Source organism: Danio aesculapii, chromosome 8 (assembly GCF_903798145.1).
Source record: "Danio aesculapii chromosome 8, fDanAes4.1, whole genome shotgun sequence".
Taxonomy (NCBI): Eukaryota; Metazoa; Chordata; class Actinopteri; order Cypriniformes; family Danionidae; genus Danio; species Danio aesculapii.
This window is the reverse complement of record NC_079442.1, coordinates 39,931,607-39,952,352: the sequence shown is the minus strand read 5'-3', so window position 1 is coordinate 39,952,352 and position 20,746 is coordinate 39,931,607. Positions and strand designations below refer to the sequence as shown.

The following is a 20,746-nucleotide window of genomic DNA, read 5'->3' as shown; positions in this document are numbered from 1 at the left end:
TGGCATCAACAAGGCATTTGCGCACACAGAAATGCCGCTCACTGGATATTTTCTCTTTTTTGGACCATTCTCTGTAAACCCTAGAGATGGTTGTGCGTGAAGATTCCAGTAGATTAGCAGTTTATGAAATACTCAGACCAGCCCATCTAGCACCAATGATTTATGTATATATATATATATATATATATATATATATATATATATATATATATATATATACATATATATATATATATATATATATATATATACATATATATATATATACATATATATATATATACATATATATATATATACATATATATATATATATATATATATATATATATATATATATATATATATACATATATATATATATATATACATATATATATATATATATACATATATATATATATATATATATATATATATATATATATATATATATATATATATATATATATATATATATATAAATATATATATATAAATAAATATATTTATATATGGATCAACTATTTTTTTCACGTCACCACATACTTTGTCATGAAATCTTGACCAAAAGTCTTGAACCCCAGTCAAATGACTCCACCTCTTTAATGTCAATTGTAGCATTCTCCACCCTACAACATCACATTAATTCCTAAATCCCTCCCACAAGACTGCCTCAGATTATCCAAATGATCAGCCCAGGAAAATCAATCCACCTCCACCTGAGCAAATACTCACTCGCACAATTTCCAAAGTGGTCCGTGACAGTGACCATTTTTTTAAAACCAACACCACTCATCATCAGTGACAATGGAATTTGGTCTTCTCAAACACTCATGAACAAGAAAAACTAGAGATTTTTGATTTGGTCTCAAAACAAAGGTAAGGATTTAAGTATTTAGGTAACACTGGCATATTTTATTGTGCACTTAATCATTTAATCAGCTCTTACCTCAAATGACATGGTGCACACTGCGTGATCCCTAATGTTTTAAAGTCAGGAGAACATACTGTAACAGGGGGTCGATTGAGAATGTGTGTTAATTTGTTTGTTGTTACAGCTGAAAGTCTCTTGAAGAGAAGGAGCACACTCTTTTAGGCTCTGGCTGGGTCTAAACAACAGACAGCACAATGGCTATGGAGTCTGACAGACCACCGGGCTTCTGTTTGGTGGATTATGCTGTATTTGCTGCAATGCTGGGAGTGTCGGTGGGCATCGGTCTGTTCCAGTCTTTGAGAAGGAACCCGGGTCGCTCTAATGTGGACAGCTTCTTCACAGGCGGCAGGGGATTCTCTGCTGTGCCGGTTGGACTGTCGCTCTGTGCCAGCTTTATGTCAGCTGTACAGGTGCTTGGTGTGCCTTCAGAGGCATATTTGTATGGCTTCAAGTTCCTGTATATGTGCCTGGGACAAGGGCTCAACTCCCTCATGACGGCCGTTCTGTTCGTTCCTGTGTTTTATCGTCTCAAAATCACCAGCTCAAGCCAGGTTTGAACTCGTCTGTTTTTATTTTAGTAGATTTGCAATGTATAGGTCTACAATCAAAATTATAAAATCGTAATTGAGATTTTATTATTATTTTCCATGCGTTAGAATTTATGATTAAAATCATATTTTAGTCACCAAAAAATTGAAAAGAATACAATTAAATTCAAGCTAAATATTGAAAAAAAATACAACCTACAAAATTTCAACTCAAGTTTCTCTTGATTTTTCCTCTTTTTTAAATTTAATATTTTTCTATAAAATAAATCTGTACTAGTTTTTGGACCGTTACCGTAAGTTATTTTGTTAGATAAGCTCCAAATTTGGCTTCAGTACTGACTTATCTAATGTACATGCACAAATATAATATTGTATAGCTATAGGAAATTTAGAAGATAGATTTGTGAGGGATGTACTTATATATGCTGAGCACTGTATATGTATATATATATGTATATATGTATATATATATGTATATATATGTATATATATGTATATATATATATATATATATATATATATATATATATATATATATATATATATAGTATCATCATATCATCAAAATCATGTTCATAAATATATATATATATATATATATATATATATATATATATATATATATATATATATATATATATATATATATATATGTGTGCATATATATGCAGTTTATGTGAAGTATATATGAAATTTTATATAAAAATAATTAGAATTTTGTATACTGCAAATAAATTTCATTTTTGAGTGATCATTTCAAAATTGCAATTAAATTATATGTGTGTTAAATTATATGTGTGTGTATGCATGTATGTATGTATGTATGTATGTATATGTATATATATATATATATATATATATATATATATATATATATATATAGATATTTTAATTGCAATTTTGAAATGATCACTCAAAAATGAAATTTATTTGCAGTATACAAAATTCTAATTATTTTTATATAAAATTTCATATATACTTCACATAAACTGCATACCATTATTATTAAATTTCTTGCATTTCTTAGTCAGATGCACCTGCACAAAGAATCTCAGTAATGTGATGATAAGCGATGAAATGTACTGGTCCAAAACTGAAAGACTACTATTACACTTCAGCTGCTGTATATCACTATTGCAAAAAAATTTTTTAAAGCATTTGATTTTTCTGTATATTTAATGTTCCTTCAATGAGCATGTGCACACTTTTGGTCACTACTGCACCGTGTGTGTGCCTTGCAGGGGCGTAGCTAGTGGGGGGAAAAGGGGGACAGAGTGCATAAGGCCCTGGCAATTAAGGAGCCCTGTGACGGTAAGCTCCCCAGCCACTAATGACTAGGGGGGCCCACTAAAATTTTACAAACAAGAACAAACATCCCCTCAAGTAGCAATACTATTAAATTGTGAATTTGTGAGGACTTTTTTTGTCCCAATGAGGAAAACAGCTCATAATCACACAGAATCAAGTATTTTAAAAGTGTAAAAATGCATATTGTTTCCTGTGAGCATTGAGTTTAGGGGTAGGCGGATAGAATATCCAGTCTGTACAGTATAAAAATCATAATGCCTAGAAAGTCCCCTAAAGATAGCTGTACAAGTCTGTGTGTGTCTAAAAGCCAGGATTTAATAAATGTATTTGTGTATCAGTATTTAGGAATGAGGTTTGGCAGAGGGATGCAGCTCTTGGGAAGTTTGCAGTTCATTGTAGCAACTGTAAGTATCATCATATCATCAAAATCATGTTCATAAATGAAATCTAATAACATTTTGCATGAGATTAAAATAATATATGTAAAACGCTGATCAATAAAGCATAGTTTATCATACTTTAATACCAATATTTGTGTTTCTATTAGTGTTAGATTTGTTTCTGATGTATATGTGTGTATGTTTGCTTGTTGTTGCAGCTCCTCTACACTGGAATAGTGATCTTTGCTCCTGCAGTCATCTTGAATCAAGGCAAATGAAATAAATTGATGTTCTTTCAATTGAATTACGCTGATAGCTTCATGTGTCCATTTTATCTCAGTCAAGTTGGATGGCAAATAAGTAGGTCAAAGTTATGTGTTTGCTTTAGGCCTTTTATTCTAATCACTCTTTTCTCCTTTCCTGAATAAAGCCACAGGCCTAAATATGTGGGCGTCTCTTTTCTCAACTGGGCTCATCTGCACATTTTACACCACAGTGGTAAGGCCAGTTTTTGAAATCTTGCCAGATATGATGGTTAAAAATATTATGAGACAAAATATAAAATAAAAAAAAATACATTTTTGGTCTGCAAATATATGTATATTTCAGTTTGGCACAGTAAAAAGACATCATTAATCAGAAAACATCTGCATGACCCTGTGGATGTTTGCTTGTAAACATACTATTGCATTTCTGTTTTCCCCCAGGGTGGCATGAAGGCTGTAATCTGGACTGATGTGTTTCAGATTGTAGTCATGCTCTCTGGGTTCATTGCAGTCTTCATTCAGGGCACCATATTGGCAGGAGGGCCTGCCAGAGTTTTAGAGATTGCCAACAATGGATCCCGCATCAATTTTAATGAGTATGAACAATATACAGTAAAAGCAGAAATTATTAGCCCTCCTCTGAAAATTTTAATTCATCCAATCATTCATTTTCCTTCGGCTTAGTCCCTTACACTGTAAAAAAAAAAAAAAAGTCAACAACTTAAAATTTTAAGGCAACAAACTTCAGGACATTTTTGAGTTTACTCAATGTAAATTGAGTAATTGGGTTGAAAGTTGAGTCAACTCAATAACGTCCTGAAGTTTGTTGTCTTAAAAAAGTTGAGTCAACTTTGTTTTTTTTTACAGTGTATTTATCAGGGGGTCGCTACAGTGGAATGAACCACCAACTATTTAATTCAATTTCAATTCACCTTTATTTGTATAGCGCTTATACAATGTAGATTGTGTCAAAGCAGCTTCACATAAAAGGTCACAGTAAATAGGAACAGTGTAGTTCAGTTTGTAGTGTTTAAGTTCAGTTCAGTTTAGCTCAGTTCAGTGTGGTTTAATAATCACTACTGAGAGTCCAAATACTGAAGAGCAAATCCAACGATGCGCAGCTCTATAGATCCCGAACCATGCAAGCCAGTGGCGACAGCGGAGAGGGAAAAAGAAAACTTCACTAAATGGCGAAAGTGAAGAAAAAAAAACCTTGAGAGAAACCAGGCTCAGTTGGGCACGATCATTTTAATTTCTCCGCTTTAAAACGTCTTGTGCAGAGCTGCAGTCTCAGTGGCGGAGGCTGGAAGCTGGCCTCAGCAAAGACTCGTCTGTCCCTGGAGCGTCACAGGAATCAGACTCATGCTCTCCACTCCTCTATGACCACCACAGTAGCTGCTCAGGATACGGCCTGGTCCAGGATATGGAAACCTTGGGATCATCTTGTCGTTGGTCTTGGATCGAATCAGTGACTCTGCATAGTCTGAGGGCCTCGGGAAGAGAATCCCCAGGTGGTAATGGAGAATAAAGAGAATAATTAGCATAGCTGCTGTTCATAGTGTATATAAACAAGATGCAGAACCTGTGTGGAAGCCCACTAAGTGGTGCACTGAGTGTATGCTTTACTAAACTATTCCGGCATATGTTTTATGCAGTGGATGCCCTTCCAGCTGCAACCCAGTACTGGGAAATCTGAAACTGTAATAGTTTTTCAAATATTTTCCAAGATTTTTTAACAGATTTTTAAACATAATAGTTTTAATAGCTTTTAATACTAAACTAAATAATTTCTAGTAACTCATTTTTAATATAGATTTTTTAATAACCTCTGCCTTTGCCATGATGACAGTAGATCATATTTTACTAGTTATTTTGCAACAATTTAAAGGCTTTACTATGTAAATTAGGTTAACTTGGCAGGTCATTTTGTTTTGTTTGACCTTAATTTTTTACAATTATTTTGCTCCAGTCAAACTTAAATAAATACTTTCTCGAGAAGCAAAAAATATATATATTAGTAAATACTGTGAAAATTTTCTTGCTCTGTTAAACAGCACTTGGGAAATATTTCACAGGAGGGCTAATACTTTTGTCTTCAGTTGTAAATATCTGCGAAATCTGTTAAATTCACAGATTAACTGATCTATATTAAAAATATTTGATTGCTTGTTCTCTTTGTGTGTCACAGTTTTGCAATAGACCCTCAAAGGCGGTATTCATTTTGGAGCTTCACAGTGGGCGGCACTATGGTCTGGTTATCCATGTATGGAGCCAATCAGGCCCAAGTACAGCGATACATATCATGCAGAACTGAGAAACAAGCCCAACTGTGAGAGAATAAATCAGTGAAGCATCTGAACATCTAAATTTAGTTTCATTTCACGAGTTCACACTCACAGATATTTGACTGAATAGAATATGCGTATTTGCCATGCTGTCCGGGGAGAGGGCTCTGAGCTCGGGAAGACACCCTAACTCGTGTTATTCCCCTTATCAGGATAAAGAGAGATAGGGTCCGAGCGCAGTGTTTAGCCCGGCTCCAGAACGCTCCCCCCTCAAATTTAAATAGGTATCTGGTTTAATAGTGTGGAGTTGGGGTGGTGGAGGGACGCTGAAGTCAAGAGAAAATGGAGGTATGACCTGTTTGATTATTTATAGGGGTTTGCTCTTGAGCTGATTGGATAATAGAATGATTGTGTGTGTGATGAATTAGCCTAGTCAAAGACTGATCGTGCTCCTCCAGAAATTTGTTTATAAAACATCACACATTCATTTTCCCTTGGCTTAGTCCCTTATTTATCAAAGGTCGCCACAGTGGTCACCACCAACTATTCCAGCATCTGTTTTACGCAGTGGATGCCCTTCCAGCTGCAACCTAGCACCGGGAAACACCCATACACACTCACAATCACACTCATACACTACGGCCAATTTAGTTCATCCAGTTTACCTATAGTGCAAGTCTTTGGACTGTGGGGGACACTGGAGCACCCGGAGGAAACACACACAAACACAGGAAGAACATGCAAACTCCACACAAAAATGCCAACTGGCCTAGCCAGCACTCGAATCAGCGACCTTCTTGCTGTGAGGCGACAGTGCTAACCACTGAGCCACCATGCCACCAATTTAGCTTCATTTAACATTCAATTTCTGCTAAATATGCTAAAAGCAATAGTCAATATTGTCATGTATATTGCCATTTTTCTGAGATACAGATGCACTGAGTCTCACTATTTTGCTGCAGGGCGCTGCTGGTGAATCAGGTGGGTCTGTGTCTGATTGTGAGCAGTGCCGCCACCTGTGGAATTGTGATGTTTGCTTTATACTCCAACTGTGACCCACTGAAGACCGGCAGAATATCAGCACCTGATCAGGTAAATTAATACCTGCAGAATTACACTCTTTTGTAGGAGACTCTGAATTTGAAATCACCCCTTATATCCTTAAGTAGTGCACTGTTTGAGGGAGCCGCCATTTGTAGTGGTGTCAGAAAACTTTGGCTGCACTCCAGTACTCCAAGTTTTGATGCCCTTCGCTCGCTAACTTCCCTACTTCTCCTTCTTTCGAATGCACGTCATTGATAATGTTACGCAAGTGTCCACTACTGGCAGAACATCTGAATGGGAATGCCCTAAAGACTTGAGCTTTTGGGAACTAAACTGTTGTGACTTCACAATCACATTCTGGGACGTATAGAAACTGGACTGAACATATGAAGCAGACTCGTTCCCTTGATTTTGATGGATCGAGGGTATATCCATGTAAGCTTCTCTCGTTCACTTGATGAAGTGGAACTCACTTAAAAGTGGTGTTTGGGGATTCTCCCAAAGTCCCTTTAAGGCAAGTCATTTCACTCGGTGGCCATCTTTGAAACGCCTCTCTGGCATTCTGTCTGAATGGGGAAACATTAAATTCTCCAAAATTTCTTACCAAAGGTTACGATTGAATTTCATATTAGGAATCACCAATAGAAATAAACAACAACTATCGCTTTAATTTCATTTCTAAACGTCCAAATCAAGCAAAATCTGCCGAAACTCACGTCTGGTCCAAGCCCCTCCCCCAGAGTATCGTCAGTCTATAGCGATCGATGATTGGCTCCTGTACTAGAAGGCAGGCTTTTTACACTATATAGTGATTGATGATTGGCTCCTGTATTAGTAGGCGGAGCTTTATTCACCATATTGACAGCTACACGTTTCCCCATTCAAAAAGATACGAGTGACATGTCTTGTGTATTCTATAGTCTTTGGATTCTCCAGAGGGAACAAGGGAAGCTTGCATGGATTGCAACGCGGTCATAGTAGACGCTCTGCAGTGCACTTAATTAATCCCACAATGCACTGCAATAATGAGTGTACAACAGATGTATGCTCAGTAGCTACACTGTAAAAATTACTGTAATATATACAGTATTACTTGCTATTTTGGTTGCCAGTAATATTGTCAAATTTACAAGCGCACTGTAAATTAACATTTACAATTGTGCTGTAAAACTACAGCAGAATTCTAATTGTTAATTTACATTGCACAACCAAAATTGCCAGTAATACTGTAAATATTACAGTAATTTTTTTACAGTCTAGAAAATACCCATAATGCACTGTGAGAGTTTGCATGCCCAATGACCTTCCACATCTTACTATGAGATGATTCCACAGTGGATTCCTATTAGTGTACGTTTTAAAATAAATTATTTAATTTTACTGTAATTTAAGTGGTCTATATTAGTGGACTAATGTAGGGAATAGTGAATGACGGTATAGGGTGCAATTTCAGATATGTCAAAATGGAAAGTCTACTCACTGCGAACACATTTGATTTCATATTTTTCAGAATTCATATTTAAATATTCATATTTATTGACCTTATTCTTAACATATGAGCAGGCGCAATCATTAGAATCTTTTTGGTTTAAGACTCACAGTCTCTTTCACTTCCACTGATTTTTAGAAGTTAAAAACAGCACGTTATGCTGCTTGATGTTGCAAACTAACATTTCCTTAATATATTATTCTACTTTTTATGTATAGTCATGAACACACTTGTTTGGAGAGCAAGGAGTTTGACTGTTTTCTGCCGTTTATTATTCCTAGTCATTTGTCCCATAGGCAGCTAAATGGGAAGTTCTAAAACAATTGCAAAAACGAGCGCACTTCTGCATTGTATAAAAAGGTCAATACAGGGATAACATGAAAATTCAAATACTGCTTGACATACTGATTAGTATTTTACCTGATTAAATAACATATTTCAAATCAATAATACACTCTTACTAATGTTATTCCTTATATAATAAATGCTACAAAATAGAGCTGCGCAATATATCAGTTCAGCATCAATATTGCAGTGTGATCATTCACAATAGTCACATCGCAGGATATGCAATGTTGAGTTTGTATTATAACTTATCATTTGCATGTGTTTTTGATGCCTGTGATTGTATAATTATTTTAAAAACATTCCGGTATAAGAAATTGAACCATTTGAGACTTTAACTACTATTAATTTTATTGAATTATTTTTATTTTTATCATTCAGTTGATGTACAGTACTGTTAGACTTTATTTCAGTTGTATCTTTTTCTTGACTTATAATTGTATTTATAGATTGTTATGCATGAAAATACTCACAACACATGCAAATACAGAAACGCACTGCAAGTAGCATAGACAACAGCGAAAATGTGTCTGCGGACCCCAAAAAGTTTATAGTTTATTAGATTTGATGGAGATCCAAATAGTAAACATTAATTCATCAATCTCTGACTAAACAAGTGCATGGAAATATTTACAACACATGCAAATAAAGAAACATACTGCAAATAGCACAGATCACAATGAAAATGTATTGGGGGACCCTAAAAGTTTATAGATTGTTTATTACCCAATCGATTTACCATTATAAATTCTTTCCAAATAGAGATATTTAGTCATCTGGTGAAATTGCAATGTATATCACAAAATAATGTTTTTCCAATATCGTGCAGCCCTACTAAAAAAAATCTAAAACTCTGAATGCATTTGTTGAATGTATAATTGTTCAACCCAACTTTTCACAGTACATGCCGTACCTGGTTTTGGACATTTTCCGGAATCATCCAGGCTTCCCGGGTCTTTTTCTAGCTTGTGCCTACAGTGGGACTTTAAGGTGCCTGAACCAGTCAGAATATTCAGTGAGGCGTTGACTACTGGTTACGAAACCTCTCTCTTCTGTTTCCACAGTACCGTCTCCACCAGCATCAATGCCATGGCTGCTGTCACTATGGAGGACGTGATGAAGCCATGGTTAATCACCATTTCACAGAGAAAACAACTCATGCTGTCCAGATCTTTATGTAAGGCCAAATGCAACTTACACCTCTTTTCTGTGTTACATATAAACATGTAAAGTTGAAGTCACAATTATTAGCCCACTTGTCAATATCTTTTTTTGAATATTTCCCAAATGATGTTTAACAGAGTAAGGAATTTTTCACAGTATTGTGAATCCTACAATATGTTTTCTTCTGGAGAACGTCTTATTTGTTTTATTTTAGCTAGAATAAAAGCAGCACATTTTAGCTCTTAAGTGGCTATTTAATATGTTTTATATTTTGTTACAGACATACAGTGTCATCCAGTAACTGTTTTGCAGCATATGAAATCTCCCAAACACTATTTTTAACTATCCAAAATGGGGGGAAAAAATGTTTTTAATCTCTGATAGTCAAAGCAAGTTCAAAAGAAAATTTATGTTAAATATGCATTAAAAAAATTCAGGAAAAAAGTGTTTATGTAAATTCGGACCACGAGTCCACATATATGGACATAATTTTTCTCTAAAAGTACATCGTATTAAAAGATGATACTTAGGTTTTTATTCTAATTAGGTTCTAATAAGCCCAAATAGCAAAGAGAAATAAAAAATGCATGTAAAAAAACCTCTTGAGCCTTAAGAGGTTAAAGTCAAAATTATTAGCACCCTTAAGCAATACTTTTTTCAATTGTCTACAAAACAAACCATTATACAATGACTTGCCCAATTACCTTAACTTACCTCGTTATATCTAATTAATTAGATACCTAGTTAAACCTTTAAATTCCACTTTAAGCTGAATACAAACATCTTTAAAAGTATCTAGTAAAATATTATGTACTGTGTTCATGGCAAAGATACAGTAAAAGAAATCAGTTATTACAGGCGGGCCAACAATTCAGGAGGGCTAATAATTCTGACTTTAACAGTACAGTATGTTTTTAGGGCCTGTTTACACAATAATGATGTACTAAAAGTGGTTTAAAATGTATTAATTGTGCAGCTTAAAGATTTTGGATATAGGTGATAATGTCTTATGTATGCCATGCCAGTAGGAGAAAATGTTACTTTGTAAAGAAAGACTATACATCTGTGCACATACAGTACATACAACAACATTGTTTTTCTTATTTACACTTAGACAAAAATATTTCTTTTTTATTACAAAACTGATATTATCAATACTGATGTTATTATAACTATTCTATTGGGTTATATTTATAACTACACTGTAAAACCCAAGAGTCAACTTTATCAAATGAAATGAGTGTAGTCAACACAAAATTTACTGAAAGTTAATTCTACTCATTTGAAGTTTTTGAACTCAGTGGTGAAGATAATTAGTTAATTAAACACCTCATTACTTCAACTTAAATGGAGTAAGTTCACAAAACTTATTAGGATTAGTTTTTGAACTTAAATGGTTTGCTGCAATCAGTTTTCTCAAACAGTTTGAGTTACCTTAACTCTTGGGGTTTTACAGTGTATATTTTTATAAATTAATGAAAATACAAAAGCTTATTTATTATGTTAGGTTTTTATTGTGTTTTTTGATGTTTTTTATGTTCTTTCTGGGTTCAATGTAACGTAATTTTGATCTGCATTACTATCTATTGTGATGTTTTGAATGACAAAAATAACCTTATACCCTTAAGAGGATTAAAAAACCCAAATTGCATACAATGAAATAGTTTACTAGTTTATATGTTGTGCTTTACCATCAATTTATTGTTTTTAAGTTACTTGTAAATGATAATCTGGAATCTGATATAATTATGCAATGCTAGTATTTGTTGTGGTACTTTTAATAAAACAACAACAACAACAGCATCCCTAAAATGGATATAAATGATAACCAAAACTGTTTGGCTACCAGCATTCCTCAAAATATTTAGTTTTACAAAAGAAAAAAGTCATAGTGGTTAGAATGAATCTGATGAGGGTCAGAAATGATAATAAAATTTTTATTTTTTTGTGAATTCCTTCAATTATTTGTCATGAAGATTGTATGTTACTGTCCAAAAGGGTATCCATCTTAAAATCTTCTTTTAAAAATCTTCTTTTATACTAAAATTACATTTATGCATTAAAAAGAGATTATTATATTATTGATTTATTTAAAGTAAGTCAATCATATGATTCTGCAAGTCTCTAATAATATCTGCTTTGATATACATGTACGAGTACAATAAAAAATCCTTTCACTCTTGCTTGTTTTCATGTGTAAACCAGCGCTGTTCTATGGGCTTGGCTGCATTACAATGGCTGCACTCTCCTCTCTGCTGGACTGGGGAGTCCTTCAGGTATAAACTGTAATGTTTAAGCAGGAAGTAGCTATGTTTCCATCCACCTATTTTTATGCGCATTTTGGAATATTGCATAAAAACGCCAAGAGTAGGTATCCAACTGAGTAGGATAAACATATTATTTGATTAGAAAAAATGAGCATAACTACAATGGAAGTTGTTTTCGTCCAAAGGTGCAAATTAGACTTATGAGCAAAAACTGCAATATTGCATCAAATATTTGTTGTTTCAGTCCAATGAGTCAAAGAGAACAAAATCTTCACTTTCTTATGAACTGGCGCCAAATATCAAAAAGGAAAAACTTATTTGCTGCAGGAGGAGAAATCACTGTAAGCCTTTTTCTTATATAATACATTACTTGCACCTTTACTTAAAAACAATGAATGTGCGGTGGCTTATACAGGAATCAGAGAGTGAAATACAATACCTTTTTTAAAAACTTTTTTAAGACTCTTTGCATACATTTTAAGACCTTAAAACCACTTTAGGTTTCAACTGGAAACACTGGCGAGATTTTAAAGAGCCCCTATTATCGGTTTTTGAAAGTGACCTTCCATGCAATGTGTAACACAGCTCTAAGTAAAGTGAAACATCCAGCTAAGGCTTAAATTCGAAAGTGCACCGTGTTTAAAACTATTGATTCATCTATGAAAGAGTCGACTCATAGTGGTTCGAATAATTCACCACTGTATCGAGTCTTTAGCCGTGCCGGTGTGACATTGATACGGAACTCAAGCCCCGCCCATTTGTTGCGCATGCAGACCCGGGAAAATTGAAACCCCCGGGGAAGAGGAAAAAGAGGAAGACCAACACTGTGGCAGATCTCGGTTGAATCAAGTCGCATAGACACTGTGCTCTGAAGTGTGAGGGAAAGTTAGTGTTATTTTCGCTACCCAAAGATGAGGCTGTGAAGAGTCAGTGATTGAAGTTTATTTTTGCAAAAATACCTCAGCATTATAGCCCCAGCCTTGTGCTGTGTTCCCATCATTTTTCTGACGAGTGTTTTAGCAATCTACATGCTTACATTGGGGGATTCATCAGCCGTTTGTTAGAGGAAGGATCAGAGGAGACTATATGGGACTTTGTCAAAGCTTGACAGGAACTTTACAGTACACAGTTCATGGATCAGTTCCTTCCTCCATTTCACAACTGTAAGTAACTTAAGTGCGATTAAAATGGTGGCCTCCTTGTTTTCTCTAGCTTGCAAATTATGTATTTAATTATGTTTAGTTACCTGTAACCGCTTGTACTGTATCTGGTTAACTCTTTATATTCTCATATCGCATCTAAAGCCACATTGAAAACGCGGCGCGTGCCACTTTGTTAACGTATTTAAATATATTTGTGAACTCGCGATCCACTGTCGTTTGTCGTTGCTATGGCCACTGTCAGCTGTTCCTACACACGTGCTGTGGTCAAGTTTCAAAATAGTATGGCTTTTGCCGCTGTGTAGCTTAATACTGATTGTTTGTCACTGTTTTTACTTATTTTTAATGGAGCAATATGCTGGTGTTACTCTGCATTGCTTTAATGCACTCCTGCATTGGACTCGCACATACACTTTGCACTCTGGCTACTTTAACAATGTTGATAATGTTGGTGGACATTTCTCTCTGTCTCACGCTGAACGCAGTCGATGAATCGCAACAGACTGGGTCATCGACACGATTTTGTTTCCTTTTGGCTCTTTGGACTGAAATGGTGCTTTATTCACAAATGATTTCTGCAATATTCCAGTTTTTGAATTCACATCTTTGGATGGAAACATGTTTTGCGTTTCAATTTACAGTGTGCGTCTGCTTTCTAACCAGCTTTATTTTTCTCGGTCAACCCCAGGGTTCGTTCACAGTGATGGGTGTAGTGAACGGTCCACTCCTGGGAGCGTTTGTCCTCGGCATGTTTGTTCCTGCCACAAATAAACCAGTATGACTTCACGAGCATCACCATCCAGTATATATTGTCCAATCCAATGAACGGCTGTGTAATATTTTTCACACTTTTCAGGGGGTCTTCTCAGGTGTGGCAGTGGGTTTCTGTCTGTCTTTATGGCTTGCTGTTGGAAGCACGATTTATCCTCCTTCACCACAAATTATGGGTGTTTTGCCCACTAGTGCTGGTCAGTGTCTGACAACCAATGCAACGCTCAACACCACAGCATCTGTCCTAGCTTCATCAATCCCTCAGGATTACCGGTGAGATACTGTATATTACACTTTATAATGATCACAGCAAGTATTTCACTGCTCTCAACACAGGAACTGAGTTTTCTTTTTCCAACTAAATTCATGCAGCTTTCAAAACATCTATTCAATATCCTACCTGTATTTTGGAGCTCTTTCAACTAGTGCTGTCGTGCTGGTCGGTGTGGTGGTCAGTTATATTACAGGTGGGAGACCGCTGCTTAAAGTAGTGTTTACATGGACATCCATAATAATATAAAACAAATGAAATCTTACTTTAGCCTCAGATCAATATGTTGGATTATTACAGGACCAACTAAGAAGGATTCTATCAGCCCAGGTTTGTTACGGTGGAACTTGGAACAAAAGACCTGCGATGCATCTTGCCATATTTTGGTAAGTTTAATAGTTAACTTACAGTACTTCAAACCTTACCACCTGAATTCGGTTGTTATTTTAGTATTATTTAAATACAATTAGGGTGGCTCAGTGGTTAGCACTGTTGCCACACAGAAAGAAGGTCGCTGGTTCGAGTCCCGGCTGGGTCAGTTAGTATATTTTCCCCATGTTGGCGAGGGTTTCCCATGGGTGCTCCGGTTTTCCCCACAACTCAAAGACATGTGGTACAGGTGAATTGAATAAGCTAAATTGGCCGCAGTGTATGTGTGTGAATGTGAGAGTGTATGGATGTTTCCCAGTACTGGGTTGCAGCTGAAAGGCCATTAGCTGTGTAAAACATATGGTGGATAAGTTGGTGGTTAATTCCGCTGTGGCGACCCCTGATGAATAAAGGGACTAAGCCAGAGGAAAATGAATGAATGAAAAAATACAATTACAAAGGTTAAGATCTACAATAAGGTTGTATTAGTTACTTTGTTTACTGACAAGAACAAACAATGACCTGTTCATTTATTACAGTATTTATTCATCTTTGTTAACTTTGGTTAATGAAAATAGATTTGTTCATTGTTAGTTCTTATTCAGTGTTGTAATGCCCTGGTTTCTGTTTTTGTATATTTCAGTTCAGTGTTTTCATGTCACTTCCTGTCACCTTACTTTACACTTAATATCTTGTTAATCTTTGATATAATTGTCTCCATCCCCTCGTCAGATTGTTTAGTTAAAGGTGCAGTAGGTGACTGTCTTCAGAATCACTTTTTGTTGTGCTGGTTGAAAGTCTTTTCACATTCCAATAGTAATGATTAAAGTAAATGATCTAAATGAGAGATTTTTATGTAAACTTTATAAATGCTTTGGCAATACATTTGTAACATTTGTCACGCCAGTAAAGCAACTTTGAATTCGAATTTGCCATCTAGATGATTATAATTGGATCATTGTAAATATACAGATCATTATTTTTTTTTTTTTTACAGTTTTATCCTAAAATGTTGATTGTTAAATATACAGTTTATTATGATCTATTATTATTTTTATTGTTATAAATGAATAATATGAATGATTTGATATATTGAATAATAATATAACATATTGAATTAAAATGTGATATATTGAATAATAATATGATATATTGGATAATTTGATATATTATTTCTAATTTTATTTAATTATTATATTTATATATCTCTTTTTTTAACTACTACAACTGTTTACTGTGTTTTTATTATATATGCATGTTTTTTTTATTTTTATCTAAACTTTATAACTGCTTTGGCAATACATTTGTAACATTTGTCATGCCAATAAAGCAATTATTGAATTGAATTGAGAGAGAGAGAGAGAGAGAGAGAGAGAGAGAGAGAGAGAGAGAGAGAGAGAGAGAGAGAGAGAGAGAAACAGAAACAGCAGTAAAAACAAATGCTGAATCAAAACTTGTTAAAATTCTGAATCAATATTGGAGTTACTTTGCATGCTGAAGGAAGGATGACACCATGGCTGAAGTATTTCTTTTAGACAGGTAATGTTATGTTTTAAAACTATTTTAGTCACGCAAAGATAATGCAGATTTTATTGTGTTGTGAATGGGTTATATGCACAGAAGTGTTGTTCAGCCACTGAAATCTTCCGGCGAAACATTGATGTGACTATTTTCAGTTTCATAAGGGCCCTTTAACAGCATCGATAATGTAGATTTTTAGTTAGTTTAACAACTAACTAAGCATATGTTTTACACAGCGGATGCCCTTCCAGCTGCAACCCAGTATTGGGAAACACCCATACACGCTCACATTCACACACATACACTACAGAAAATTTAGTTTACCCAATTCACCTGTACCACATGTCTTTGGACTGTGGGGGAAACCAGAGTACCTGGAGGAAACAACCGCCAACACAGGGAGAACATGCAAACTCTATACAGAAATGCCAACTGACCCAGCCGGGGCTCAAACCAGCGACCTGTGAGGGGATAGTGCTAACCACTGAGTTATTTTAATTTGAAATATAATACGTCACAATATTATTGTATTGTATTGTATTGTATTGTATTGTATTTATTTATTTATTTATTTATTTATTTATTTATTTATTTATTTATTTATTTATTGTGTATGAATAAATATAAGAGCTAAAGAGACTTTTTTCAGGTTTTATTATTGTATTATTTCGTTATTTAAATTTTTAGGTTAACAAAATAAATTTTCTGAAGTCATATTCTTGTCTCCACAGAATGAAACTATAACACCAAATCCCACAGAAATCCTTCTGACTCCGAAGAAACTTTCCCCCATTGCTGCTGATAAACAAGATGTTTTACTGACCAAAGGTGGAATTTAGACATGTGCAGGATTTGTTTTGTCTGATTTTAAACTAATATCCAAATGCAGATTAATTCAAATAAAATGACTTCTTGTGGAAAAGCAAATGAGGCTGTACTAAATGAAATGAAAGACAGCTTTTCTATATAACAACATGCAGGACATTCTGTACAGTCTCTCATATCAAATATGTCACATGAATTGGTTATCTTCATTTTTGGTTGACATTACTGAATACCTCACCATCACCACCTGATTCAATGGATGATTCTTTGACCTATTAAACAATAGAGTTTCTTTCATGGTACAATTTCATGCACAAGGTGATTCTGTTCATCACACACCTGCATCACACCCGTAGATTCACTTTCATTCATAGCCAGCACAGAAGAGAAGATAGACACGTACACAAAAGTGATTTAATTAACACAATGCATTTTATTGAGTAAAGCTTTTCTAAATTAACCAGAAACTATTTGATACTGAAACTGTTTATAATTAATAATAAGTCTTATTTATATGCAGATTCAAACGATTTTAAACTGAACTTGACCATGGTAAAGATTTGAATTTGTTTATGACTGAGTCTAATACTATTTCTGTGTCTAAACTTATAAAACAAGAGTTCATTAAAGATAAATCCTCAGCTTTTCTGTGACCTACACAGTAAAATAGTGACTTGTAAAAATAGTAATACGCTACAGAAAGAAAAAAAATGTCCTTGCTAAATATTGTGAATAAATGTAGTTTATCTAACCTCATATTTAATGACATTTTATAGTACTGTACACTTAAAAAATGCACAATTCATTCAGGTTGTCCCAACAAAAAATTATTAAGTTAACTTTACAAGTTGAAGTAGATTAAACATAAAACAGTTAATTTGTCCCCAAAAATCACAAGAATTGTGTTGTTTAAGCTCATTTTTCATATGTAGTTTGGACAAGCAGTAAAATAATTGTATGTGTACAATACTATTACATTTAGATTTTAGAAAGTGACAAATCAAGTCCTTATATAGTTTACATTGTCATTTTTATCAGTTATGCACAAAAGGTTTTTGTTACATCTGATCTTGTCAAGTTAATGTTAATTTTATGTGTTCTCATGATAGTGTTTAGTAGTTGTCAATTACAATGTACAACTGTTTTTAAGTTCATTCATTATTTACTTTTCTTATCACCACAAGTTTTTAGATGACAAAGGTACAAAACAGAGTATATTGTCAATAGGTTGTTATAAACATTAAAACAGACTTTTTACTGTAAATATTATTTTAAATATTAATATTATGTTTATACATGTTATAGAAGAAGTTCAAGGTGACAAGAACTAGAGCAAACAAAGTTTAACAAAGTCGCTTTAGTTTTTTTAAAGTGTCACAGGGGTACAGGTCATCCGACATGAGAAAAATACTGTAGTAATTTATAGTAAATACTACAGAGTTTTTGAACCATAATAGCAACTTTGTTGAATGTGTGACTTTATATTTACAACATTATACAATTTTATACGATACAATTACAACAATATACATTGTACAACATACAGTTGAAGGCAAACAAAGCAAATTTGTTGAGAAAACTGAGAAGTTTTGATATTGAGAAGAACACTTTGATTGTCGTATATACAAATCAGTTGAATCTGTCCTTACTTTTATTATCATAGCCTGGTTTAACTCCCTCTCTGTTAAAAGCAATAATAAACTTTTAAGATTAGTAAATGTAGCGAGTAAAATGATAGGTGAAAGACAAACACTTCTCACTGATTTATTTATGGCAGCGACAAAAAGAAAAACCTCCACTATTGTGGAGGACTATTGCCATCCTTTACATGGTTCCTTTACGTTTCTTGCATCTGGCAGATAGTATATCCCTTTAGCAAAAAAAAGGCTAAATACAAGAAGACATATATTCCAACTGCCAATGGATTTTTAAATTGGATCTTAAAATAATTCCATAAGCGTATTTCTGTTTTGCTGTGGTGTGTGAACCTCTGTCTAAAGAAAATCTTCTATTGAATTGAAAATGCTTTAATTGAAATTAATCCTCCTGTGAAATTTTCATTCTTTTTCAAATAATTGCCAAGTGATGTTTAATGAAGAAAGGACATTTTCTATAATAAAGTTTTTCATATTTTTTCTTCTGACGAAAGTCTTATTTTGTTCAGATTGGTTGTAATGAAAGCAGTTTTAAAATAATTTTAACCCATTTTTATGGTCAATATTATTAGTCCCCTTAAGATTTGTTTTCTGATTGGCTACAGAATAAACTACACTACCTGACAAAAGTTGTTTTAGGAACAACAAATAATAACTTGACTTCTATTAATCATTTGGTATCAGAAGTGGTTTACATGAAAGTCAAAGGCCTCTAGATTACGCTTATTTTACCAAAAGAAAAATATGATCATGCCTTGATTTTTCAATTATGTAATTGGGACAGTAAGGCCTGACTTTCACTTGTCACTTAACAGAAAAAATGTACAGAAAAAAATTTTAAGTCATGGTGCAGTGGAAAAAGAATTAATAATGGTATGACTGCCATGAGCATGGAGGACTGCATCTATTCATCTCTGCAATGACTCAAATCAATTATTAATAAAGTCATCTGGAATGGCAAAGAAAGCATTCTTGCAGGACTCCCAGAGTTCATCAAGATTCCTTGGATTCATCTTCAATGCCTCCTCCTTCATCTTACCCCAGACATGCTCAATAATGTTCTGGTAACTGGGCTGGCCAGTCCTGGAGCACCTTGACCTTTTTTGCTTTCAGGAGCTTTGATGTGGAGGCTGAAGTATGAGCAGGAGCGTTATCCTGCTGAACAATTTGCCCTCTCCTGTGGTTTGTAATGTAATGGGCAGCACAAATGTCTTTATACCTCAGGATGTTGATGTTGCCATCTTCTCTGCAGATCTCTCACACACCCCCATACTGAATGTAACCCCAAACCATGATTTTTTCCTTCACCAAACTTGACTGATTTCTGTGAGAATCTTGGATCCATGCAGGTTCCAATAGGTCTTCTGCAGTATTTGTGGGATTCAACAGATAATTCATCTGAAAAATCTACCATCTGCCACTTTTCTAAACAATCAACTAGAAGTCAAGTTATTATTTGTTGCTCTTACAATTGGGATCAAGGACAAGACTTTTGTCAGGTTGTGTACTGTTGTCTAATCACTTGCCTATTTAACCAAACTTAGCTAGTTAACCCAGTTAAGCCTTAAATTGAACTTTAAGCTGATTACAAGCATCTTGCTAAATAACTAGTAAACTATTATGTACTGTCTTCATGGCAAAGACAAAATAAATTAGTTATTAAAACGATTATGTTCATAAAATGTGTTAAAAGATTGAACATTTCACAGGAAAACTAATAATTTTGACTTCAACTGTATGTAGATATACTGTACATTCCAGTTTCACAGAGATAAGCTGTCAGAGTGGACTTGTCACATTCACACCAAACTGAAATGTCAATCAAGGGCACATATTACTTTCTGATTAAATTAGTGCAAATGAAAGTTTCATACGAATGATATCAGGCCAAATGGAAGAAAACCTACTCAGTTTTTTCTCTCTGCAGGCGGAAATAACAAAACCACCGCTCACTAGCACAGAAAGAGGAAACCACAGTTTCAGACTTCTCATATAAAGAAAGCAACAACACCCCAGCAAACACCCTGTCTGTTTTTCTCTCTCTCTCACTCTTATAAATACACCCTGCTTGCACTCCACAGTATGCAGGGGTGGTCATGTCAATTAACAGCCTGGTTACAAGTCTAGAAACCGAGATGTCACATAAGACCGACTAGTAGAGA

The 20,746-nt window shown here is 34.5% G+C and overlaps 1 protein-coding gene across 1 annotated transcript; it reads left to right on the top strand.

Moving 5' to 3' along the window:
• The first annotated feature begins 1,110 nt into the window (after positions 1–1,110).
• On the top strand, positions 1,111–17,021 carry slc5a5 (solute carrier family 5 member 5). The gene is made up of 15 exons (XM_056463962.1): positions 1,111–1,467; positions 3,111–3,176; positions 3,371–3,422; positions 3,583–3,650; positions 3,860–4,014; positions 5,607–5,747; positions 6,666–6,795; positions 9,483–9,571; positions 9,646–9,758; positions 11,951–12,021; positions 13,861–13,947; positions 14,029–14,216; positions 14,316–14,410; positions 14,515–14,600; positions 16,836–17,021. Exons 1-15 carry the CDS (start codon positions 1,111–1,113, stop codon positions 16,941–16,943), a joined length of 1,806 nt encoding a protein of 601 aa, XP_056319937.1. The 3' UTR covers positions 16,944–17,021.
• The last annotated feature ends 3,725 nt before the right edge of the window (positions 17,022–20,746 follow it).